The sequence below is a fragment of the Chelonia mydas genome, chromosome 4 (genome assembly GCF_015237465.2).
Source record: "Chelonia mydas isolate rCheMyd1 chromosome 4, rCheMyd1.pri.v2, whole genome shotgun sequence".
NCBI lineage: Eukaryota > Metazoa > Chordata > Testudines > Cheloniidae > Chelonia > Chelonia mydas.
This window is the reverse complement of record NC_057852.1, coordinates 18,720,022-18,746,660: the sequence shown is the minus strand read 5'-3', so window position 1 is coordinate 18,746,660 and position 26,639 is coordinate 18,720,022. Positions and strand designations below refer to the sequence as shown.

Below are 26,639 nucleotides of genomic sequence, written 5' to 3'. Positions count from 1 at the left end.
ATTGTAGAAGGCATCCTACATTTGTGTTAATGTTCTTGATCCCTTCCTTCAGTTTAGGGCTTTGGCTTGTCCTTTGCCAAAACATAGTCAAGAATCAGAATGAAAAAGAACGGGAATTAAATCCATGATTTTAAGATGTACAGGGATTTTTGTTGGCATGCTGCGTATAATTGGTAGAGACCTTGTTGTACAGTTCTTCCTGGAGTGGCCTGCTTTATGTAGGTAAAAAAGATCTGGTACAACACAGTATTACATGAATGGCAGGAGGGAAATGATGCTACAAGATATTTATTGTTGGTACAAAGAAGCAATGGAAGAAAGACAATAGGCCAGATTTTCTGAAGTGTCCAGCACTCACAGTTGGGGCCAGATTTTTAAAAGAGCTCCTCCTATTTTCTGGCATCTGAATGAAGTGGCCAGATTTTCAGAAGTGCTCAGCACCCAAATAGCTCATATTGTTCTCAGAAGGGGAACTGTTGGCTGCCGAATACTTGGAAAAATGTGGCCACTTTGTCTAGATGCCTAAAATGGAGCGGTTAGAGGCTGAGCTCTCTTGAAAATCTGGCCCAGTGCAGAAAAAGTAAATGTACCCTGAGAAAGCAATGAGTAAAAAAAATACAAAGACGAGCCACCTGCAAGGGATTGTGATGAGTGATGTGTGAGGAATGCTCCTGTAGTGTGTGCTTCTTAGGAGAAGGTCCTGGGTGCCTAGGTCTTGCTACTCATATTTCTTGCACCAAACTCATCGTGGCATGAAACAAGAAAGTATGCAGGTAAATGCTTAACAGTACCACAGTCAAAGGGAGTGCAAATCAGCCATGGTTTCTTATTTTTGTTCAAGTTGATTCTGAATGGATCATGACCTTTCAGGTCGCTTCAGTGACTTGTGTGACTGCTCTGATTCATCCCTTGTAGCACAGGTGCAGTGATCAGGCACCAAGGTCCACTCTGTAAAGAAAGAAAAGAGATCTGATTAAAGGGGTGAGAACCATTTGTAACTCCAAGCTTTCACCTGGTGGGTGCAGGCATTCCTGTAGATAGATAGCTGATATACAAGCTATTGGTAAAGCATTTTAGCATCCATCTGCCTGAAAGTTATTACATAACGTTAGTAGCTTAAAAATAATGCAATCCAAAGGTTCACAGATAAAATGGACAAAAACATAATGTAAAATAGACCAGGACATTTCTGCTGAATACAGAGTACCCCTTAAACTGCTTAGGTCTTGTGAGTTTGTGAAACTTTGAAACCATTCATAAACATGGATTAGGAGAGTACATGATGCATGTAGCAGTTTCAGAAATGCTTACTAAAAACTGTGTACTTCAAAGCCCGTTGTATGTTCTGTAGCTTCTACAATTTTATACGTTTATACTTTGTGTTTTGTTAGCTACAGCAGTCATCATACGTATCTATAGCAAGCAACACTGGTTTTACTGGGACATCTAATATCCAGACCCAAGCAAGGCTACCATTCAATGGGTGAGTATTTTGAAAATAGTTTTAAAAGCTTGCCACAACATCTCCCCAAAATATGGTAAGTGATGTATTTAATTGGGACAGACTATCCTTGTTTGAAGAGTTTTTTAGGAAAAATTAGCAAGGCGGGGTAGGGTGGGGAGGCTGCTGTCTGTGCTATTCTTGTTCTGTGGCTAAATAAAGAACATCTGTTTTTTCTCTGGCTGTCAATCCAGCACCTTTTACAATCACTAAACTTGGTCAAAGTAAAATCTTGGTTTGTTTTTTTTCCAAAGCCCATAGTAGGAGTTTGAACAGAGAGCTGGCCCATGGTAATTTATTATATGTATTGCAGTAGCACATAGGAGCCCTGGTCATGGACTTTCCCTGGAAGTTGATTGGAGCAGCTGGGGGCTGAGCACTTGTGAAAACCCAGCCATTTATGTAGATGCCTGAATATGAATTTGGGAACCTAACTTCAGGCTTTTTTTTTTTTTTTTTAATTAAATCTTGGCTTAGTTCCAAGGTAACACATTGAAAGTGGAAACTTCAAATTGATATGCCTCCCCCTCCTCCCACGCCGGCTTAGAAATTCTACCCTGTTCTGCTGAGTCTGCCTTTTTCTGGAAGTCTTACGATTAAAAGGGTTTGCTGTGATTTAAAAAATACAAAACAAACAAACAAAAGTTGTCTGAGCTAATCCTGAACCCCTGCCTGACACCTCCCCCTCCAATATATGGCTTTGTCTTTGAGGGTACGTCATGATCAGAAGGTCACCACATATGGTCAGAATATAGCTGGCCAGATATGATCACTGAAAAATCCTAGCTTTCAGTGGTTGTTAAGGCTGATCTCTGACACAGAATACTCTTTATGTTAAACTAAATGTCAGGGTTCATACGCTGCTTGCCCTTTGCTCAGGTCTCTGTCTGCTTTCCTAGGACAGTCACTTTGTCATTTCATTGTCATTTTTAATTCACACATAACTTGGATGAAGGGAGAGGCATAGTCTGAATTTATTTCTCCTCTATGGTACTGGATTTGGTTAGATTCACAACAGCGTCACAAAACCCTGCTCCGAGTGTAGATACAATCCTCATGGAGAGTGGTCTTCATTCAGGGTAATGGCTGCAGCACGCTCAGTTGCACTTTCTTCTCATGTGGTCCCCTCCTAGCTTGTCTCCTTTCTTTCTCTTCTTTAAGCATAGCGTGCAGCCAGGGTCATGGCAATCGCCTACCTCTTCCTTGATTTTTTACCTACTAATTGTATTTTGTAATCAGTGACATAGATATTTTAAAGCTCACATTGTAGGAGAAACGTCTAGTTTGGCTTATGGGATTTCAGTGGATCAACATTCTGAACTTAAAAAAAGAGAGAAGCCAATAATAAAATGGTTCTTTTTCAGAATTATGCCATCCGAACCTGCAAACCGCCCCAGGAAGCCATGCAATTGTACAAAATCGCTGTGTTTGAAATTGTAAGTGTATTTGGTTTTAAGTATTTTCTCTTTAACAAATATTTTAGTATATTGCCAAAATTAAATAGAAATATTAAAGTAACTCTAAAGTGTGAATTCTGTATATAAAAAGGATTCCAATGTAAGGCTCTCAATTCATCCACAAATCATCCTGCCATAAGTGCATATGATACTTAATGAGACAAACTTTAGGCTGTCTATCCTAGCAATTTTCTAAGTTTCTGAATCTTGTGGTTTCACTGGTGATAGTATTATGGGAATGCTGGGGTAGATTGCCCATTGGCATTTCAACTGGATGACAGAGGTACCAGTGGTCACCTGAACCCTGTCTGCATGAAGGCTTCCACTGTTGCTACCACCACTGGAGTTGCATCCGTGGGAGACTAAGTACAATAGTCTGGTAGACAAAGCCTTAAAATGTCATTTAGTGAAAAAAGAAACTTACAAATGGAACTTTGAAGCTCCTTACATTCTGTGTGATGTCTCATAGACTTTAAAGTCAGAAGGGACCATTGTGATCATCTAGTCTGAGCTCCTGTATATTGCAGGCCACAGAACCTCACCTACCCACTCCTGTAATGGACTCCTAACCTCTGGCTGATTTACTGAAGTCCTCAAACCCTAGTTCAAAGACTTCAAGTTGCAGAGAATTCACCATTTACACTAGTTTAAACCCACAAGTGACCCATGCCCCATTCTGCAAAGAAAGGTGAAAACCCCCAGGGCCTCTGCCAAATTCCTTTATGACCCCAAATATGGTAATCAGTTAGACCCTGAGCATGTGGGCAAGGCCCACAAGCTAGACACCTGGGAAAGAATTCACTGTGGTAACTCAGAGCCCTCCCCATCTAGTGTCCCATCTCCTGCCATTCCATTCCAATGCCTGCATCAGTATCTGGTGTAATTATGCGATAACGTTCAGTTGGAATGATGCCACACTTTCCCACATAGTACAACATCAAGATGAGGTACTGAAATTACTTTGCGGCTCCTAATCCTTGGATGACGAAGAGGGCATTCAGAGTGATTGTGCTACTGTTAGAGAAGCTCATATAACAGCCATCTGAGTCCAAATTAGGAAATCTGTCTGGCACCTGCCAATTTTAGGTTATTTTCAATGTAATGCATGTCATGTTCATAATGTGGGCGTGAACATACTTCTGAGCTTAGAAATTTTTCATCACACTAGAACAGAACTAATCATGTATGTTTAGTTTTCCTTCAGATATCTCACAGCCTGCATGATTGTTATTTATAGAGAGCCAAATGTGTGCTAGACATGAGGTTTCCTCCTGGATATCAGCTTTCTGATTCCAAAATGCCCTGTGAAATCTAAAGGGGAGAAGAGATGCTGCTATACTTTTCATTTATATAACACTGTACAGAAATTAACTCAGGCCTTGTCCACCGCATGATTTGCTCAAAGTGCAGCCATCCGTGCCCAGACACCGGTGCAGTGTGCTGTCATCCGCTAATGTAAGCTGGCCAAGCTGCCATTTGCACCAGGGAAACTTTCCCGTTTGCACATGGGTAGTCCTAGCAGTACACCTGTGAGGCAGGTTAGGCACCTAATTCCCATAGGTTTCAGTTTATTTATCAGTGAATAAGCTGACCCTTACTCTCTCTGGGCGTCAGATCACCATTTTAAAGATGGGGGGAATATAGCACTTCCCTACCTCACAGGGATGCTGTAAAGTTTGTGAGGTACTGAGACACTACGGTAATGGAGGTCACAGAAGTACCTAAGATACACAGCTATCCAATCAGCTCCTCTCTTAAGCACCTTTGTGATTTGTTCCTCCCACCCCAATGCGTAGGAAAAATCCCTGATATAATCCATACAGCCATATTCCTTCAAATCACCTCTGCTGCAAAGCCTGCAATACCCTGGCTATTGCTCATGACGAGTCAGCTGATGAGCTGTGACTGCCCCCTTCCTTCCTTTTCCTACTCCCTGACTCTTACTCCAGCCTCCATCCCTGCCATTTCTCACCCTACCCCAATAAAAAAATTAACCAGCAAAAACAACAAAACTTGCCACTACCAAAGCAGTGCCGATCCTTGGCCAGGTTACTTATAGATTATACCCCCACACTTACCTTAGTTTGGGGTCTTATGCTGTATGTCCTCCAGGCCAGAAATGGTCTCATTCATGTCTATACAGTACTTGGCCCAATGGGGTCCCAATCCCAACTGGGGCTTTTAGGAGTTACTGTAATAGAAATGTTTATTGTGGCTACTACCACAGCTAGTGTGATGCCTGCATACCATGTTTGTAAATCCCTTCTGCATCTCCTATTTCAGGTATTGTGATTGTTTTGCAAATGGTGAATTCTGCAATAACTGCAACTGTACCAATTGCTATAACAACCTGGACCATGAAAATGATAGGCAAAAAGCAATAAAGGTAAGGGGTTTTTTGTTTCTCTCCTTTAAAGTTTGCAAAACACATTGTGACATGCTTTTCTATCTATTTCAATGTACGCAACGCTGCTATTGAAACTGGACAGTTTGCTTCTTGTTTTACATCTCTATAGCTGGGATGAAAGTAGGCCGCCTTTTCCTGTTGGGTTGGGAGGAGAATGTGATTTACTTACTCCAGCACAGTCTTGGGTTTGTCCTTACTGCACTGGTGCTCTAGATCTTGCTCCCTGCATGAACTGTGACACACCTTTTGGATCTGCATTGATAGGCCTGCCTTGATAGAAACCCTGAAGCCTTCAAGCCCAAAATAGGGAAAGGAAAGGAAGGGGAATCAGACCGGCGGCACAGCAAAGGCTGCAACTGCAAACGATCAGGCTGTCTCAAAAACTATTGTGAATGCTATGAGGTAAGATGGGTTTCTTGCCTTGAAGAAATACATCGGCTTTTCTCCTTTCTAAATGTCACTCTTGCCCATTGCACTGTCTGTAATGAAAACTTTTAACTATTTGTAATTTCTCCAGCACATACTAAGTGTATGAGCCAGCAATGGAGAATAAAATAGTATTTTAGGCCAATCATGCTTTCTTTTGTTCTTTTTAGGCAAAAATCATGTGTTCCTCAATATGTAAATGTGTTGGCTGTAAAAACTTTGAAGAAAGCCCAGAACGAAAGACTCTGATGCACTTAGCAGATGCAGCAGAAGTAAGAGTCCAGCAACAGACAGCTGCAAAGACAAAGTTATCCTCCCAAATCTCAGACCTGTTAACTAGGCCAACCCCAGCACTGACTAGTGGAGGGGGGAAGTAAGTGAACACATTCCATTTTCTTGACTTGGCTTTAACACTGGTTTATATCTTGCTACTCTACTAGGGTGGATTTTCGCAAGCTAAGATTACTTCAGTCTTTGACACTTGTATTCATTCTTTAGGTTTTGTTGGCTAATGTTATTTAATATTTGTATTACCATAGCACTCAGAGCCTTCAATCATACTTGGGGCTCTTTTGAGCGAGGTGCTGTACAAATGCATATTACTCTCTGTCTTCAATAATAGTGAAACCTTTCTGGAATATTTAAGCCGTCTAAATTTGCAGTTGAGCTAATTTCATAGTTAATTGTCTCATCCCCGAATGCATCTAAGTGCTGTTGGCTGAAAAGATGTATAGTGCATGGCTGCTGCCTAAACTATTAAAATACGTCCCTTACAGAGAAGAGAATTTATATAACAAGTTTGTCAGTCAAGATACACTGGATCATTATGACATTGAAATGAGTGCAAGTAAAATAAAATTTAAAAAAACAATTACAAGAGACTATATATATGTGTATCTGTGGTACAGAAAAACTGATTTGTGTTACATTGTAGCATTTGAGGAACAGTAATGAAAAACCCGCACCAAAATGTATACAGAGAAGGAGACAGAGTTAAATTTACATGTGTAAACTTGAATTTGCCACACTTCTGTGTCTCTAACCATGTAACTTTAACATTCTCTTAATTCAGTTTTTAGCATCAATACAGGTGAAATCCTAATGTTAAATCCGTAAATTCGCAGTTTTCCTAGAGCAAAAAATTATATGGAAAATTATGCGTTCTCTATCTGTCTCAAAATGTACAGAGATGGAAGCAGCAACAAAGCTGTCAGCGTTGCCTCTGAGGAGTGATCTTCCTGTTTAGCTGTAGGGCTTGTTCAGTATTTTCAGGTTGGGGCAACCTCAGATGTACCCCAGAAACTGTGGAGCAGATTCATTCTGGTCACATCAGCCTGATTTAAAACTTCGAATGTGCTCTACCTCTGTTTGAAAGGGCATAATCCTAAAGTTAAATAATTGGATTCATGGACCTTAGTACAGGGAAAATGGAGAGGTAAGCAACATTTTCCTTGTTTGACAACATGTCCAAGTATATATAGGTATTGCTAGAGGGACTGTCTAGAGGGCTTCCTTCAGCTTCTGACTTTTCAGTGCTTCAGAGAGAGTTTTGTAGATCGTGCATGTGGTGTAGGTTACTGATGACAACAGTTAACGTTTTTATTTCCATTTCAGATTGCCATTTACCTTTGTAACCAAGGAGGTGGCTGACGCGACCTGTGAGTGCCTGCTTGCGCAGGCCGAGCAAGCTGAAAAGATGGGCAAGTCAAAAGCAGCGGCAGAGCGTATGATCCTGGAGGAATTTGGACGTTGTTTGATGAGAGTCATTAACTCGGCAGGAAAGTCCAAAAGTGACCCCTGTGCCATGAACTGCTGACTCTTGCATAGGAGCCGTGGTAAATTGGACTGAACATGAAACTTAAGGCACAGGGACACTTTGGTTCACAGCAGAGGATTTAATACTATTTTATTGTTAATTTGGTGCTTGTTTTAAATTGACTTGCATAATGTTGAAACAAGAAAATCTTTTATAATTAGGAGTAGATTCTTTTAAATTTTAGCTAAATTCTCTTCTACTTATGACGATGCCTAAAGGTGAATTTTTCTTCCTGTTGTACAGCTTTTAACTTTCTTGGGTTTGGTAAGAGTTAGATGTTTTCTTCCTTCCCCCTTTCTCTAAGAAAATTGTCCAGAGAGCCTTTATAAATTATTATTATAATATATATTATTTACAGTGTATAGAGTTGAATCACTTTGTTCATATGGCAGACACTGGCAGAAAATTTTTTTGGCAGTAGCCCAAGAAAACAGTATATCTGTGGAGGAATTAATTCTGAAAAGAAATATATAGAAATGAGCATCTTCACAATACTGACAACCTACCAAATTAGAACATCACTCTACAACCCTGGAAGGCAGTGGATCAGTGTTAAAGACCCAATTCAGCAAGGTCCTTAAACACAAATGTTAAACACGTGGGCAGTTGAGTTTTTTGGACAGCTTACATGGTTAGCATTGCATATGTTCTTAAAAAGCTTGATGAATCTGGGCCTCAGGGCACAACTTTTAAAATGGAAAGTATTTAAATTTTTCTTTAAATGATGACAGATTTCATTACTGGCTTGCTGAATAGTCTAAAATGGAAGTTGAAGGACAGACGATGGGCTATACATTCAGAAAGAATTAAAAGCAATGCTGTAAAAGCAAGTTGTCCATCCAACTTTTATCATTAGATAAACATCAAGCAGCGAGATGCTGTTGTGCATCTAGGGCTCAATCCTGCAAGGTCCTGAGCATCCAAGCTTCTCACTGAAGCCAGAGAGGGTTTGCAGTCCTTAGCACCTCATAGGATAAAGCCCTTAAACTGGCAGAAAATGAGATATTTGTTGTGTACATTTACACACAAACTGAGATTACTGGGTGTGAGGGAACCAGCCCTTGTGTTTTCCTGTTAGCACAGTTTTCATGTGGGATAGATTTCAAATTAGCTGCATCCAAGTTAATCAGAGAACATGTGTAAAGATCAGACTCTGCGTACAGCTGTGGACCTTTTTGATATCCCTTCTCTAATCTTGGAGACTCATTTTGGCTTATTTTTTTAACAGTGTTATTTAGGATTGCAGTTTGAGCCACGACATGCAAGTACACTGGTACGGACTCAAGGTCACCGTCAAAAATAGATGCATCTGACCTTTCTGTGTGTGGGGAACAGGGAAAGAATCAAATCAGGTCAAATACAGTTGTGCATAGAAGACACTTAAGGATGGGAACTTTTTCTAGTATTTACTACAAACAGTCCCAAATCACATTTTTGGTAGTGTAGCACGTTTACAAATTGTTAAACCTGTTTAAGTAGCTCTAAATTTAATGAAAGGAAATAACCATGTTTAAATTCACAGGCATTTATTTAGTTAGGTATCTTAATTCTCTCTGTAATTATCAGAACAAGATTGATACTTTTATTTTCCAAAAGGGATTTTACATTCTCTCCATGTGGAACTGTGTGTATATATTCTTTAACAATATTTGTGTATATGTAGCAAATACACATACACACACCTGCGAAAAGGGAATCTACCATTCATTAAAAAGTTTTTTTTTTTTTTAATAATTAGGATCTGGATTTCTAAAACGTCAGTGCGATAACTTTAAATGTAGATAGTTCAGCCATTCATCTTACTTTTAGTGACTCAATATAGTATGTCCAGATTTGTATAAATGTAAATTAGTGTAAGTGGATAAAGTAATATCTAATCAAGTTATTTTTCAAACAGATTGCAATACACCTTCTTTTGTCTAGAAATAAATCCATGTTAATTTTGTATATATTCGATGTCCTATTCCAAATTGCACCTTTTGTGATGTGTATTTATATACAATGTGGAGAAAATGTTTGTGAAATTTTGGATTACACTTGTAGATTATGTATGATGGCATTGCTTGTAAAGATTTTGAAGGTGCAATCAAATACTCTTAGTTCTACTTGTTTTGAACAAGCTTTCTGAAACATTGAGCTTGTTTCCAAACGCCCCCGCTTAATATGTACTACATCATTTTTGTACTTCCTTAGCCATTTGCAACGAACTGCTGAACAAGATTTACAGTCAAGTTCATCCAGTTATTTTAAACAGATCTGGGGTGGGGACAAAGGTTCATTTTCTAGTTCTGTTTACACCTAAAAGTAGAAAGATTAAATTTATATTTACTAGACCAATTCAAAAAATACACTTTTCTATACTGTAAAAAGTCAGCTAAATCACAAAGAAAAATAAACATTTATACTATTCTGTAAACATGATTTTTGCACTCTGTTCCTTTAGAGCTGGCAAGAACATTAACTGTTTTATTAAAGTACCTGATTTATTAATTAGGGGCCAGGTTGTCACTAAAGTTGCATTCACTAAGGCCCCAAATCAGCAAAGCACTTCCTTGTCATTAAGCATGGGATTAAATCCCATTGACTTCAATAGGACTGGAGCACATTCTCAAAGCATGTATGTGCTTGTATGCTTTTCTGAGCAAGGATGGACTTAAGTATGTGCTTAAGTACTCTGAAATAGGGCCAAAATAGATACATGCACTACCAGGTAATTGGGCCCAAAATGGTATTTTTGTATTTAGTTAACTCTCCTGCATGAGCAAATCCAGGTTCTATCCCTGTGGAGAGTGAACAAACATAGTACTTGATCCAACAAACAGATCCATATGAATGGACCGTCATGCCCCGTCAGGATCCCACTCTTCTGTTCTGCCACTGCTTAATAAAGAGAGCTCTAGGTATTAAATACTCACTCAAACACTTCATTAGAAGGGCAAAAATTTGCAACAAAAGACTAACCATGTCCTTGTCATACATAGGAATAATCACTGTTTAGCAGAGTTGCACCCTGCCTTAGAAAATGGGCTGAATGATTCTATGCGCTCCTGAATGTAGTAAGGTGCTTTGGCAAACGAATTAATCCTGTTAACATGGTACATACCATCGTCCTGCTTTGCAAAATAAGTGACTAAACTGCAGTTAAACAGGGCATTACTGTTTTATATAAAGCACCATATGCAAGGGCAGCTTCACTGCAACAAAGTAACTGAATGAGGAGTCACGAAAGTCCAGGCAACCACTCTGCCTCTTGGCATGAAATCAGAGCCAATGACTGGTGTTCTTCACTTTGTAAAAACGACTGTAGAATAAATGGGCTCCTTTGTGAACTGTATTGCTGGATAAATTAGTCTGATGTGATAGTTGTGAGGAGACAGTGTCCTGTTGCATGGATCATTTAATAGGGCCATATGACCACCAGAGTTTAACAAGCAGTTCAACACAATGGTGCTCTGTCTATGCCACTCAGCAGAAGCAGCAACAGAACCCCTTGCCCTTCCAGCAAAGGAAGCTAAAAGGGCCTTTTGGAGCATCATCTGGTATACTTCAAGGAACCTGCAGCATTTTAAGTGCATCAGCACTGCCATCTAGTATTGAGTCATGGAAAGGCAAGAAAATTCACTGACGGTCTCGAAAGTTGTGTATCCTCAGCAGTGTAAATATTTGTAAATTTCCATAGCACTGTTCACCTCATCCAAAGGAGACTGTCCTCAACTTAGCTGTTAAACTGCACAGGATATTTCTTTGTTCTAAGGTAGAAGAATGTACATTATAAAACTGTTTTATACACAATGATTTTTAGGCTACAGCTCTGCCATTCATACATAACACTTGGTAAGAACACAAGAATGGCCATGGTCCCTCTAGCTCAGTATCCTGTCTTCTGACAGTGGTCAATGCCAGATGTTTCAAAGGGAATGAACAGAACAGGGCAATTTATGGAGTGCTCCACAACCTGTCTTCCGGTCCTAGTGCCTAGCAGTCAGAGGTTTAGGGGCACCCAGACCATGGGGTTTCATCCCTGATCATCTTGGCTAATAGCCATTGATGGACCTTGTCAAGGTTTCTTCCCCACTCTGAACTCTAGGGTACAGATGTGGGGACCTGCATGAAAAACTCCCTAAGCTTATTTTTACCAGCTTAGGTTAAAACATCCCCAAGGTATAACTATTTTACCTTTTGTCCCTGGACTTCATTGCTGCCTCCACGAAGCGTCTAACAAAATATAACCGGGAAAGAGCCCACTTGGAAACATCTTTCCCCCCAAAATCCCCCCAAGCCCTACACCCCCTTTCCTGGGGAAGGCTTGATAAAAATCCTCACCAATTTGTATAGGTGAACACAGACCCAAACCCTTGGATCTTAAGAACAAGGAAAAAGCAGTCAGGTTCTTAAAAGAAGAATTTTAATTGAAGTAAAAGAATCACCTCTGTAAAATCAGGATGGGAAATACCTTACAGGGTAATCAGATTCAAAACATAGAGAATCCCTCTAGGCAAAACATGAAGTTACAAAAAGACACAAAAACAGGAATATACATTCCATTCAGCACAACTTATTTTATCAGCCATTTAAACAAAACAGAATCTAACGCATATCTAACTAGATTGCTTATTAATCCTTTACAGGAGCTCTGACCTGCATTCCTGCTCTGGTCCCAGCAAAAGCGACAGACAGACAGACAGACACACAGAGAAAACCCTTTGTTTCTTCCCCCCCCCAGCTTTGAAAGTATCTTGTCTCCTCATTGGTCATTTTGGTCAGGTGCCAGTGAGGTTATCTTAGCTTCTTAACGCTTTACAGGTGAAAGGGTTTTTCCTCTGGCCAGGAGGGATTTAAAGGTGGTTAGCCTTCCCTTTATATTTATGAGACCTAACCTCCATGAACTTACCTAATTCTTCTTTGAACCCAGTTATGTGTTTAGCCTTTGAACCTCCTCTGGCAATGAGGTTCAGATTGACTGTGCGTTGTGTGAAGAAGTACTTCCTTTTGTTTTTTCATAAACCTGCTGCCTATTCATTTAATTAGTTATCCCCTGGTTCATGTATTATGTAAAAGGGGTAAATAACACTTCCTAATTCATGTTCTTCACAACATTCATGATTGTATAGACCTCTATCATATCCCTCTTCAGTCATCTCTTCTTCCAAGCTGACAAGCCCCAGTCTTTTTTATCTTTCCTCATGTGGAAGCTGTTCCATACCCCTAATCATTTTTGTTGCCCTTCTGTAAAATATTCTGTAAAATATCAGAACCATTAGGAAAGGAATAAATAATAGGACAGAAAATATAATGCCACTATATAAATCCATGGTATGCCTACACCTTGAACACTCTGCAATTCTGGTCACTCTATCTCAAAAAAAGACATTAGAATTAGGAAACGTACAACCAGCTAAAATAAAGCAAGGAGAAATTGAATTGGAAAACGTATTGCTATACCTCAAGGTCAACTTATTGTTTTCAATAACATGCGTAAAGTCACAGCTACATAACTCTGGACACCTTCCTTTAGAGTTCTGGAAAACAAAACTTTAATTCAGGCCTTACTTAATAATAATAATAATTGGCCTGCAATCACACTGCCTTGTAGTGTCACCCTGTCATATCTCACAAACTACATTGGTTTGTCTGGGTAAACCTCCAAAAAACACTTAGTTATAACAGGAACCCACACTGGTGATTCAGTAGATGTTTCTCTTTCTTAGACTCGGTCTTGAAATCAGTGCCCCAGGACAGTTTAAGGCGACTGTGTGAGTGGCCATGCTCTATTTTGGATGACATGTAAAATGGAGGTCGTACCTGCTCGCAATCATTAAAGACACCTAGGGGAATCTTTAGGCAAGACAGAGGAGACACTTTACTGGTGTCTGACTAACTTCTAGCTGGGGTAAGTGTATTTTACATATCTAGATTTCTCCAACACTTTTTGGGATTGTTTGGGTACTCATAAGTACTAAAAGGGGAAGTGAATTCTTCACCTCCAGCCCTAACCTATTGTGTAAGTCACATTACCATGTGCTGCTAAACAGTTATGTTCATCCTTAGCTTTTCATGTCAGAGGTGAGTGAAATAATCACTGTGTCTTCCTCACTTCACAAAGCTATTGGAAGGGATAATTAAAGTTTGTAAAGCATTTTGAGGTCCTCAGCTGAAATCTTTCTGTTCATACACCACCCATCACCATGATGTTTGAAGGCCTTACCCATTTCTTAGTGAACATACAAAGTTCTCGAGTTTTCTGTTTCCATCATCCAGTCAACAGGAATTCCATTGTTTTCTCTCATGATGCTTGTAACAGGGCCATCTGCCCTTTTAGTGGCTGGAGTAGGCAGGGACAAGGAGCTGATCCTACTCCAGAGAGACGCCCAGCAGACAGGTGTTGGGAATCAGTGGCTGCAGCTGAACAGTACCTCGATTGGCCCATGCTGTCAGCTGAGCAATATAAAGGCGGGGCCCAGCTCCATGAGAAAGGGCACTCTCTTCCTTCCGTTTCCCCATTCTTCTGTAATCAGAACAGCTGACTGTAGGCAGGGCCTGTTTGGTAGTTACCAGAGGCCCCCAGTCTGAACCCTTCATCAGATGGTTGTCTGTGTTACTTTTGCACATTTTTCTTTCTTTTTTTGTAAGAAGAATAAGCACAGCCCTGAGGAAAGCTGGGTGTGGCCATTTGTCCTCAGCTGATGATCAGGACCACCAGCCTATATGTAGTGAACAATGCAGGCATAGCTTGCCACTGCTCAGAGAGAAGCATGATCCTGAAACTCTCATGAAGTGGATGGGAGAGCAACAGCAGCTGCAGCAGATCCTACCATAGCAGCAACACCAGCAGCTACAAATACAGCACCATCTGTTACAGCAGTAATTCAGGCTTCAGCTGTTGTCTTGGGTTGTCCACAACCACAGGCTGGTACAGGACATGGTATGTGAGAGGGAGGAATCCTCATTAAAATGGGGACAGAAGATGACCTCTTTAATGGCTCAAGCAAAGCTGACTGCTCCAGAGAGAAGCCCATCAGGCAGGTGGTGGGAATCAGCTGATGGAGCTGAGCAGTACTTCATGAATGGCCCATGTTCTCATCTGAACAATAGAAAGGAGGACCCAGCTCCATGGAAGGGTGGGGGAAATTAGGGAGCACACACTCTTATACCTAGAGCAGGAAGCTGTAGGCAGGCCTTGTGGATTCACCACCCCCACCCCCCGAATGGGGGGAAGGGTCTGCTCAGTAACTACCCTTCCCCAAATGGGTGTTTGTGTTACTTTTACACCTTCTTTATTATCTTCACAAAGAAATAAACGAGCCCTGCAGAAAGGGACAGGAACTAACCTTGGCATGACTATTTGTCCCCAGCTAGTGATTAGGACCACAAGCCTACAATGCTATTAAGCGGGGGTTGTTCCTGGAAGGTCTTGAGCACCCTAAACTACTGAAGTCAACTGGACTACAAAGTATCCTGTATCTCACAGGATTGGGCCCATTAAAATGCAAATTACTTAATTTCCTCTTTGTGGGGAATTGTAACCTTAAAGGGAAAAAACAAAATTATACTGAAGAAATGAGAACCCAGTAGATGGAAATAAGCAGATGAATTTTAAACTGTTGTTTAGTACAAAACAGTGCAGAATGGAGGGAGTCAAACAGCTAGATACAGAAAGGTACTGGAAAGAGGAATTAATAACAAAGTTAAAAGAAGAGAAACAGTAACCTGCACTTTTATTATTTTGTGTATTTGTTAACAATATTAATATAATATACACACAACCTGAAGAACATATGTCTGATTCGCAGCAGGAGGCTATTACACCACACACTGCAGTTATGTCAAATCTTTCCCCCCAAGTCCCAGGGTTGCTATGTACAGCTTCTTTCAAATGGACTTTTCCCCCTTACCCACCTAATCAAATGTTAATATCTCTTCCTTGCCCTTGAGGCCTTGTATAATCAGCTGATGGCACAGCCTGGATCTCATTTTGCCCTTCCTCACTCTCTTAACCCACCAATACTAGTCTTCCACCCACTTTCATTTCTTTCTCCCTCCCTTCTGCATGGTCAACAACAATAGGTTGGGCCTTCACTTCTCTGATGAGCTCTGCAAACACTAATCTTTGTCAGTCAAATACACATTTTTGACTGTCTTCCCCACATTTTATTAAGAGGAGGAAACAAGCAAACCAAAAGTTTCTTGCCAACACTTTGCACTAAGTCTCCTACTGGGTCCTGAGTTATTCTGTCTTTAGACTGCAAGCTCCCCAAGGCAGGATACCTCCTACACTGCCAAGCACATCTGCAGATATTAAATTACTTCCTAAATATTTTCAAGGATTATCTGGCCCACCCTGTATATAGTATTTTCTAGAATCCTGCATAGAGAAATGCATGACAAGTCTTGTTTTTTCTATCTATTCCATTCTATGACAGATCCCCTGCACCTGACCCTATTCCATCAGTTTTATTTCTTACCTGACTGACTTGTTTTCCCATTGGGGTAGCCAAAATCAAGGTCTTTTCGTCACTTCATGTTATCCTAATTCATGTTCAGATTTAAGCACTTAAAGGAAGCAGTTTGGAATCCTTTATTTTTCTAATAAGCTGCCAGTGGAATTAAAGGGTGAAAGGCAGAGTGATTACATAATCAGTAAGTACAAGTAAAACATGTTGTTTCTAGTACAAATCTTTTTTTTTTTTTTTAATAGCTTTGTGTAAGCTGTTTTGCTGCTTAATTTTTTTTCTACAGCTCTATGGAGTTATCTGCTGCTATAGTACACCATCAGTTCTTTCCCCCCAGCCCCTTTTCTAAACATGTATGAGGAAACTTTGTATTCATCATAGTCAGGGGCTAACAGCCCTACCCAGAGCCAGGCATAGCATAGATAGGTATTCAGCAAGCTTCCCCACATAACTGCCAATGAACCTCAATGTGGATTTCCAGTAGCTTCTGTAATCTAGTCCTTTCATAGACACTGTTGTTCTAAAATAGGTTGTGGTCGTGCAATCTGCATAAATGAGAATTTAGGATGAGATCAAGCTCATTTTCCACTTCTAACCCCAGGCATGACTGGAACCTAGTACAGTTAATCCTCCTAGGACTCCCCTTTATTAGCCACCGCTGGACACAGTATTGCCAAGAGATCAACTGAAATACACCATCCCTGTTCTCCGACACTTGTGTTGCATAGATCAGACCTTATCTAAACATTACTCAAGGGGAGATCATTTAACAAATTAGTAAGAAATTATGGCACAGGAAAGATTTGGATAGATTTATAAGTCTTTAATGATGATGAAAATGGATGTTTCCTAGTCAACTTCTTCGATCCATGCCTTCCAGAACAGTATTCCAAACCCCATTCTTTTGCATGTTCAGCTCTGACATTTAAGTAACATTGCACTATGTTCCTTAACAGCATTGTGTAGTGATTGGTGACACACAACTCCCCTTCAAATAGGTGATTGTTTAACTCCGAGAAAAGGTGACTCTGTTCAGATAACTCATATAAAATTTTCTGTTCTAAATACATAGCCTGTTGCTTGAGGCTTAGGTTATAGTCTTTCACTCTTGCATGCGTTTTTAGGATTTGCTCAGAAATGCTCACAATCTGACGCACGCTCTCTGATGGCAAACTCCAGCTCCCAATCTTTTTAATGCACAACAGTGAACCACATTTTAGGATTTTTTCATCTGACACAAAGAGAGAAGTGACACAGGCTTCACATCTTATGGCAGCTGCTAACTTCTCAGCAACACAGCCAGCAGTATAGGTGATGCTTTCTGCATATAGTGACAGATCTGTCAATGCATCACTCAGTGTACAGTTAAATGAAATATGGCCTGTATAGTAAATGTAGTCCATTGATGGAATCGCCACACAACCCCGATCGTACTGAGAATGAATGGTACCAAGGGCCAAATCTGTCCTACGAACAATAGATACATCTAAGGTGTTCATGTCACCTAAAAGATTTTGATGTAATCCTGGTGCCAAATTATACTTGGTCAGGAGTTTAGAATAAGCAGTCTGGAACATCATGCAGGTAGGGTTATTGCAGCTAGCACATGCTTGCCTGAGGGTGCTGAGAAATAATTCCAGATGATCTAGGCTGAATGTGTAAGTCAGGAGGTAGCGGAAGGGCATGCTCTTTGGAAAGACATAGTTTGTGTAAAGCCATTTTAAGCTCTCAGCATTAAGCAAAAACCCTAGAAATCCTAATTTGTGTTTACCTTTCAGAAAGTGTCTCCCTGAAGTGTCAGTTAACGCAACAAAGACACTTTTAGCCTCAGTTAAGAGGCGATGTATCTTGACGTAATTTTCAGAGGACACAGGCCCTTTCAATCCCGTTCCATAACAGCTTCTTCCATGAAAAATGTCAAACAGAGAGCTCATCAAGCGCACAAATTTGATGGTCCCACTGCAGTTCTGAAAAGAAGGCAGGCCCAACAACTGGAGACATTCCAGCGTGCCAGTGACACTCTCACTGAACAGCTGTGCTACGTAGTTCACCCTCAAGTGACAGCTTTCACTATTTCTGGGTCTTCCTGACAATCGGTCACTAATATACAGTAATTCCTTCTCCTGCAGAGTCACTAGGTCCACTATGTGTTGCCAATGTGCTGTTTCATTAATGAACTGTATCCTATGAAAGCACTGAAACACGTTTCTTATTAACTGGAGCATATGGCAAGCATCAAAGAAGTATGTGATCTGATGAGTGGCACTGTGAGGATGCTGAAAAGTGCACTGCATGTTGTTGGCATCCATACGTATGCCCAACGCCTTTGCCAGCTCAACACCGTGAGCAGTGGCCGCAGACGTCACAGAGAGAACTCTGACACCTATGCTGGTCAGCTTGCTGATGGTCTGATAAAGCAGCTGAGCTAGTAAATGGCCAGTGGTTCCATTTACAAAGAAATAACCCAGGGGAGCTCTCCAGTGACCAAGAACACCTACTGCCATTAGGACTATAGCTTCTGAGGCCAGTGGTGCTTCATCAGCATCAAGTGCTCCTGCACCTACGTCTACAAACCCAATCAGACGTCGAGTCACAGGGTCCCACTCCAGCTGTTTCTTGAGAGCCATACCTTCGATCATCAGTGAGCAGTACTGGTATGCCTGTTCTCCTTGCTCTACTCTCTGCTGAAGGTGAAAGAAAATACTGTTGCTGAAGCCTGGACTACCTTCATCATTAGACAACCAGCTGGAAGACAGAAGATAGAAATAATTAGGAGCTATAATCTAAGGGGGGAAAAAAGAAACTATTAACAGACTTTAGGACTTAGTAAAGTGCTGACAGATTTTTAATGCAAATTAATATACATAGCATCCATTTCTAAAGTAATAAGGCTTACCTAGATGACACACTTTGCAACCTGAAACATACCAGTACTTTCCTACAGTTCAACTTTCATCCTCTCCTCCATTTGCCTGATGCTCTGGCATTCTCTCCAATGTTTCCTCTATTGCCTCTCACTACTTTCATATATATTTGTTTTTTCATGCTGTCCTGTATGCTTGGAACAGCTCCTGCCTTATTTCCCCTTCACACTTAGTACATTTGCTTGGCCTTCCGTCATAACATAGGAATTGCTATACTGAATCAGACCTGTCAATAGCTCTTTGAATCTTACTAAATTCTCAATGAGTTCTACAATCTATTTGTACACAAAATATATTTCCTTCTATAAGTTATGAATTTGTACTGTGGCGTCCCCTTGCTTTTGTGTTGCATGACACATCTAATCTACTTCCTGTATAACATTTATAATTTTATATGCTTTTAAGCATGTCCCCTCTTATCCTTCTCCCTTCTAAGGAGAACAATCCCAATCTTTTCAATTTCTCCTTACAGGAAAGTAGTTGGTTGTTTTTTCCCATGCCAGTAAACATTCTCATCTCCCTTCTCTGAACCCCATCTAACTCTTCAATATCTTCTGGGTGACCAGTGCTGCACACAGCACTCTAAATGTGGGCACTGATCTCTTCTAGTGCAGCCTGCTCCCTCTCCCAGGACTGATCTTTATAGTTTCTCTATCTAGTATTTGGCCCAGTCATCCTCTCACTGAAGTCAATGGATCTGGATCTTAGATTGTAAACTCCTCACGTCAGAGACACGGTCATGCTTTGTGTTTGCAAAGTACCATGTATACCCATGGTACTATGTAAATAATAGTAATGAAAGTAGTCATTGCATTTTAGTATTTGTTCCCTCTTTTTATTATAGGCTGAAATGAATACAGGTATCAAAGTCAAGCACTTGATGTCTGTCTTTCCCCACTGGTCAGTCACCTGGAAGAATGCAGCGTGCTTCTGACTACCTCTGCTACTGTAAATTTAATCTTTGGATGTGTTACTTTATGATGGTGCAACTGTTTTGCACAGCCTCGCCCCGCCACCCCACCAACATTCTCTGACATGAGTTAATATTCCTGTAACAATTGCAGCCTATTCTGCTTAGCTTAAATAATAAAAATGCTTAAATAATAAAAATGTAAGACAATAGCATAGGTGTCATGTTGAATTGTTTTTTATGAAATCTCTACTCTGAACACTCCATCTCTTACTTATTATAGGACAACCTGGAAATATAACTTGAGATAACGAGAATAAATACTCACTTTGTCAGGCTGGAAGGATGAGGCAGGGGGCAATTCTTTCTTACATAATCATAGCCTTTACTACTATAGAGGTGGAGAGTACAGGCAAACTGCCTCATTTCTGTGGAGCACTCAGTCAGCTGTCTCCAGCTGTATGGTTCCCACTGCAAATCTGTTTTTAAAAATATAGATCAGCTTTGGTAAGAAGCATGAACAGCCTGATCATTTAATTCAGATGAAAAGTACCTCTACATGGCAGGGCACGAGAGAGACAGCAAAAAAAAAAAAAAAAAAAAGAATGCTGTTTGACAAGGCACAAGCCTAATGCCGAAGTGCCATCACTCAAGTACTCTTGTTGCAGTAAAACAAAATTCAGACCTGATTACTGAGTTCTCTCCCCTACAGAAAGGGGAAAGGGAGTGAAATCCTCCATGCCCCTGCCAGAACTCTCACTTATGCTAGCCTCTTTCTCTGGGTGTTGCAGTGGATTCTGTCTTATCCAGACTTGTTTGCCTTCTAGCAGGGATGGCACTTAATATTTAACATTAACAACAACCCAGATATCCCCATTTTCCTCATACCTTAACACTTCACTGCCTTTCAGGACCCACGTCACAGCCAACATCCTTCTAATGGAGAAGGATAAAATGTGGCTCTATTCAGAGAGGGTCAGTGCTGTTCCTGAATTAGCTGGGAAAAGTTGCTTTGAGATCTACAGATGAAAAGTGCTATATAAGTGCTAGGTATTACTATTCATGACTCAGTTAGGATTAAAGCAATTTAAATGATTTTTCTCCCATATTATCAAAATGAACGGAGCCAATTTTCTAAACACTTTCTAAGTGAGAGAGGAATATAAGGTTCCCTTAAACAGAATTTAGATTCAAGCTTGAATCTCTTTAAGCTGAATGTTTATTCAATAAAGCCTAGTATCTCACATCACACACACTGTTCTAGGGCCCAGATACGAGGGGTGGCCACCCCTCAACTCATCTTCATCTCAGTACAAGTTGAGGGACTTAAATACCTTGGAGGACAGGCCCATATTGTGTAACTTTTAGTAACCAATTTGAGATACAGTATCTTCACAAAAAAGCCTTCGGTTGTGGTTCTTATTTTTATATTACATTAGTGCCTAGAGGCCCCCAACTGAAATCCAGGGCCCAGTGCGGTAGGCACTGGAAAAACAAATGTACAGTTTCTGCACTGAAGAGTTTACTGTCTAACCAAGGCCCTTAATACCTGAAAACTGGGCCTGCAGCAGGCTCATAGCTTCTTCAGAGAGCAGCTTCTTCTTTACAAGCTCATTGATTACGCTAAAGACATTTCGTTCTCGGTAAGAGAGACCCCTTCGTGCTGCAACAAGTTTCTTTTTAGGCAACTGTACTATTTCTTTCATTTCTGTCTGTTGCTCAGCAGCCGTTGCAGGATTCTTTAAGCTATAGTTGTGATCCGCAGTAATGACCTCCTCATCAGAAGAATTGTGTGAGAGTGGCTGCTTTAATGCTTTCTGGGATCTTCTATTTCTAAGATATGTACTCAGAGGATCCTACAATACAGAAAAGAATATGGGGCTATTATGGGGGAAAATACTAGAACTCAGTGCACAGCTACAGTGAAACAATGCAAGCCAGATTCTTGGTTGTATTAACTGAAAAATAGGAAGTGTTGGTATTTCTAAGTAAGGTCTTTTTTTGGACTTCCACCCCTCGTAACTGAATGCTGGGTACCGCACAAGTTTTTCTGGCATAAGGATATTATTGTGTCAAACTACACAGGACAAAAAAGATGCCATCAGATCTCAACAATCAAATCAGTGGTTCCCAGACTCTTACTAAGGGGACCACCTGTGACCCATCGTTAGATACATGCACCCTGCACCTTGAACCTCAACCCTGATCCTGTCTGGATACAAAGGGGAGGCCTCAGGGCGCAGGGGTGGTGGTTAGAGAGCGAGCCTGCCCCACATCTACGCTGTAGTGGCAGCTCCTGTACCACAGGGCTGTACCCGTGTCCTAAATATAAAGGGAAGGGTAAACACCTTTAAATCCCTCCTGGCCAGAGAAAAAACCCTTTCACCTGTAAAGGATTAAGAAGCTAGGATAACCTCGCTGGCACCTGACCAAAATGACCAATGAGGAGACAAGATACTTTCAAAGCTGGAGGGGGGGAGAAACAAAGGTTCTCTCTCTCTCTGTGTGATGCTTTTGCGGGAACAGAAAAAGAATGGAATCTTAGAACTTAGTAAGTAATCTAGTTAGATATGCGTTAGATTCTGTTTTGTTTAAATGGCTGATAAAATAAGCTGTGCTGAATGGAATGTATATTCCTGTTTTTGTGCCTTTTTGTAACTTTGCCACACTTTGCATACATATAATATGCCTTCAATCTGGGGATTTCAAAGTGCTTTCCAAATACAGGGGAGTTGTGAGATTTCATTCATGAGTATCTGTGCTTTAGCCAAAAGATCACCCTTCCCCTGAGCATGGTTATAGCCTCATCCTTCAAACAATGACCACCCCAGTAGGCATGAAAGCCTACCAGAATAAATATTTAAATATAAATGAGAAAAAATATACATATACAGTAACAAGAGGGTTGTATTTTTTTACTGTAGTTTTAATGGGCATGGCAGGAATCAAGTTACCTAGATTTGATAGATCAGAATAAAATTGTCTTAAATTTAGTTAGTTTACCGGAAAAAGACAAGGTTCTTTCTAAGCAATAGTAGTTTCAAAAGAGCTGTTAGCAGGATGAGGGTTATTCAAGTTTAAACTGAAAGAGCACTAATGCCAGCAATGTATTTAAAATGATTCAAAATGGCTTTTATAAAGAATGTTTTCCTTCCCCCATCCCTCTTTCAGTGTATTTGTGACACAGCATAAAATAAACTAAGACGTTTCAACTTGTGTTGCTATAGCTTTACAACATAAGTTGCAACCTCTATTTTTCAAGTAATTTTAGAATTTGTCTTTAAGGTTTCTAATGTGTTTCCAATCTATTAAAAATGGTAATTGCATTTAAAGTTCTTTTTAACTACCTTGTATAGAAAAACAGAAGGTACAGCTCCTTTCCTTAGTTTTCTTCTCATGCCATATGATTCGAAATCCGCTTCTGCAAAATGTCTGGAACACAATATGGCACCAGGTCCTGGAATCCAAACCTTTTTGCTTTTGGGGTCTGCTCGATTAACAGCATGGATCCACTTTGTACGCTGTATGTCATCAATAGGAAACCTGAAATGTGAGCAGAGCTCTCTCATAATATAGTCAAAGTGAAATTCTACTCTGTTAAACTGCTGTAAATCTTGAGTAATTCCATTGAAGGCAATGGTACTATTCCAAACTTATAAAGGGTGTAAAAAAGCAGAAAAAGTGTCCTCAATATTCAAAGACTTTCGTTTTGAAAAGTTACAGTTTTACAGTTACAAATTCCCTAGTTAAACTGATTAAGGAGCACTTCAGAACACTTCTGAGATCAGGCACCTAATCCTGTGCAGTTAGGATTGCTTAATTGCTGAATCCCACTCTGTGAGATGCCCCAGCATGTACTCTGCAAATGCAATGTTAATCTACCCTGAAATATTAGGGCTTCAAATGGAGATCCATGCATGGAGGAGGCCTGCAAGACATCTTCCCTTCTCTGGTCTATCCACCTTGACCTCTGTCTGTTTTGACTGGGTCTCTTTCAAACATACATACTACCCTTTTCAAAATACAGCAGTTATAAAAGATGCTATTTTTCACCTGCACACTTTCACTTTCTGAAAAATTCAGCATTGGGGCTGAAATGACATATACTTGGTACTGCCCAAATGCAATTTTGGGGGGCGGGGGGGTGTGGAAGGGTGGAGGAAGACGAGAGGGATGAAATTTGGGAAAACTTTGTTCTGGGGTTATACAACAGTGCTTTTTCCCATGGAGATAAATCATAAAAGCTGAATTTTGAAAGTTCAAACTTAGGACTCCCTACAGCCAGGTGCAAGCAGACTCTGGAATGGTCCACGTGCACACGTCTAATTGCAGGGTTAGGGATCAAGCATGGAAAGAGTCCTGAATTAAGTACGATTGCTCGACTTGAAAATTATTACATTCCTTATTTTTGGGATGTGAATCGACATAGTCAATATCCACAGAGAACTCAAATTACAGGTGAATTACTTTATTTTTAAGCTCACAAAGCTATGACCATTTGCAAATACAATTGGGAATGTAAGAAAAAAAAAATCTCCGAGGCCTTGCTCACTGAAGTTAATGAGGGTTTCAGCCATAGAGTGGCTGCAGGGTCAAGCTTTGGTGTAAAAGTGCATCCTAACAGGGTTTGATCCGGCACCACGGCAGTCAATGGGAACTAAAGGATCAGAATGGACATACATGGGTATGTAAGTAAGGGTCAATTTATTCCTAGAATAAGATACAACTCAGTGCAAGTAAGTGGGGAAGAATCTGGGTGAATGTGTACTGTTACCCATGATTAGTAAGTGACACTAAACAGTTAGTAAACTGGGACTTTAATTTTTTTGCATCGGACATAAGAAAAACAATAATGCAATGTTAACATGTGAGATCAAGGCCTCAAAATCATACTGGCCTATGATGGAGAAGTGAAAAGCCTGAGATCTTTTTCTCAGCAGACCCATGTGCTCTCCTGTTTCCCTCCCACAACATCTGAAATAAAAATTAATTTCATTTTTATTTAAACTCAGAAGAATAATGGATTTATCCTGCCCTCATTTTAAGTAAGGGCAGATAATTGTGGGGCTCCGTAGTTCAGGACCTATGGCTCCAATTCTGCAAATGCTTAAGCATGTGTAAGTTTAAGTATGATAGTCCCACTGAAATGGGACTACTCACTTGAGTAAAGCTACAATATTTTCAGGATCAGGTCCTGCTAGGACTCTCTATTTCCCTTTAATTCTCTTCAACATAATAATTTTCATAGGTAAATCCTGTGTCCGTGGGTAACTGTAGTTGAAAGTTCTGAGGTTTTAGAGACCGCTCTGGGGGCCTGAAATATTACTCAACAGTCCGGGTTAAATTATAAAATCTCAGTTTAAAATTGAAAAGGCAACTCACAATTTTAAAAAACAAAATCTGTCTGAAAATACTTGATCTTCTATATTTACAGGTACCCTCTAAGATTACGATAAAAGAAAGAATAATTGTTTTGTCTCTTCCAACACCGAATGTCAGTAGAGCTTGCTAAAATGGTTAAAATGACAAAATTTGAAAAACAGGGCAAAATGTTTATGAACATATATCCTCCCCACCATCACCCTGTTTTTCAACCACTGATTGAGCGGATACAATTTTTCTTTTTAATATACCACAGAGACAAGAATGTTTTATAATTCTTTTGGCAGCTCTAAGAGTCAATTTCAGCATTTACGCTTATTGTCATCTGCTGTGATATTGCGGGGGGGGCATCTTTCACTTTGCCGCAGGGGAGAGAAAAACATAGGGAAAGGCGATTGTGAAGTCACAATGATTTACAGGGATTTCTGTGGGGAAGGTGTAGATCCCAAGGCTGTTTAACTCTTTAAAACTCAGGTGTGGGTGAGCGGCCACATCCTCCCAGTCTATGCCAGCAGGGCTCCGGCTCTTCAGACCACGTCCTAAGGCTCTAGCCTTCCCTCCCACCTCCATGGTTCTCAAAATATTGCCCGCGGGCAGGTCGCCTCCCGCCAACGCTAGTCGTGGCTGGTGTTTTCAAGCCCCAGCTCCTGGAGTCTAGGGATGAGGAGAAAAATCTCGCCTTTTACCATTATAAAAATTCCTTCCAGGTATCCACCTAAGGCGGCTGCGGAGGAAGGCGCCCCTCCCCCGTCTCTTGATGTTTAAGCTACTCATGATTTGGGTGAGGGCGGAGGTGGCTCGTGAGTCTGACCGCGCGGGTACGGCCCTGGCGAGGCCCACGCGTGGCGGTCTGACTCGTCCGCGCGGGGCTGAGGGGAGCCCCCCGGTGTCCCCTCTCAGCGCTACCCCTCGCGGCTGAGGGGGCCCCCGCCCCACTCACTGGTGGAAGGAGATGCCCCGCTTCCGGCTCAGCCCGGTGTCCCGCGTGGTGCAGCCCAGAGCGGAGCAGCTGCGGGTCATGGTCCGCGCGCCGCACGGCACCCGGCCGCCCGGCTGTCGCGCGCCCTCGGCCACGTCCCGCTGTCGCGCGCAGCCAAGTCAAGAGCCCCCACGCTCCCGTCCCGGCCAGCGTTGATGGAACGCGCCTTCAGATTGGTGAGCGCCTGTCCTCTGCCCTTTCCGATTGGTTCTCGCTTTTTTTTTTTTTTTTTAATTTCCGTTCGCTAGCCCCGGAGCTGCGGAAGAGAGCCTTTCATTGGTCGCTGTCCCCCTCACGTTCCTGTGACCACACCTCCTCGGCGCCGGGGACTCTCTGCGACACCGCCCCACATGGCAAAGCGGAAGCCGGAACTAGGGAAGGAAGAGG

General features: G+C 41.1%; 2 protein-coding genes across 9 annotated transcripts in view; one reads left to right on the top strand and one right to left on the bottom strand.

Annotated features, from left to right (window-relative positions):
- LIN54 (lin-54 DREAM MuvB core complex component) overlaps window positions 1–10,023 on the top strand; it is a 61,633-nt gene extending 51,610 nt beyond the window's left edge. For all 6 annotated transcript variants that reach the window (XM_043545611.1, XM_043545614.1, XM_037896768.2 and 3 more), the window contains 6 exons: window positions 1,392–1,483; window positions 2,866–2,937; window positions 5,242–5,344; window positions 5,630–5,767; window positions 5,962–6,164; window positions 7,406–10,023. In XM_043545611.1, the coding sequence (XP_043401546.1) occupies window positions 1,392–1,483; window positions 2,866–2,937; window positions 5,242–5,344; window positions 5,630–5,767; window positions 5,962–6,164; window positions 7,406–7,607 (810 nt within the window). In that variant the 3' untranslated portion in view covers window positions 7,608–10,023. The remainder of the gene's footprint in view (window positions 1–1,391; window positions 1,484–2,865; window positions 2,938–5,241; window positions 5,345–5,629; window positions 5,768–5,961; window positions 6,165–7,405) is intronic.
- THAP9 (THAP domain containing 9) lies at window positions 111–26,604 on the bottom strand. Of its 3 annotated transcripts, XR_006290460.1 has the most exons (6): window positions 26,214–26,604; window positions 23,239–23,434; window positions 21,441–21,747; window positions 20,220–20,370; window positions 13,813–18,802; window positions 111–948 (listed from the first exon to the last, which is right to left on the bottom strand). XR_006290460.1 is itself a non-coding variant. In XM_027827955.3 (5 exons), the coding sequence occupies exons 1-5, from the start codon at window positions 26,291–26,293 to the stop codon at window positions 16,843–16,845; spliced, it is 2,694 nt and encodes an 897-aa protein (XP_027683756.2). In that variant the 5' UTR covers window positions 26,294–26,604; the 3' UTR covers window positions 12,616–16,842. The 3 variants fall into 3 exon arrangements, 2 of the variants coding, with proteins under 2 accessions (XP_027683756.2, XP_043401545.1); XM_027827955.3 differs by lacking the exon at window positions 111–948 and having other exon boundaries at window positions 12,616–18,802; XM_043545610.1 differs by lacking the exons at window positions 111–948; window positions 26,214–26,604 and adding an exon at window positions 25,960–26,134 and having other exon boundaries at window positions 12,616–18,802.
- Between the last annotated feature and the right edge of the window lie 35 nt (window positions 26,605–26,639).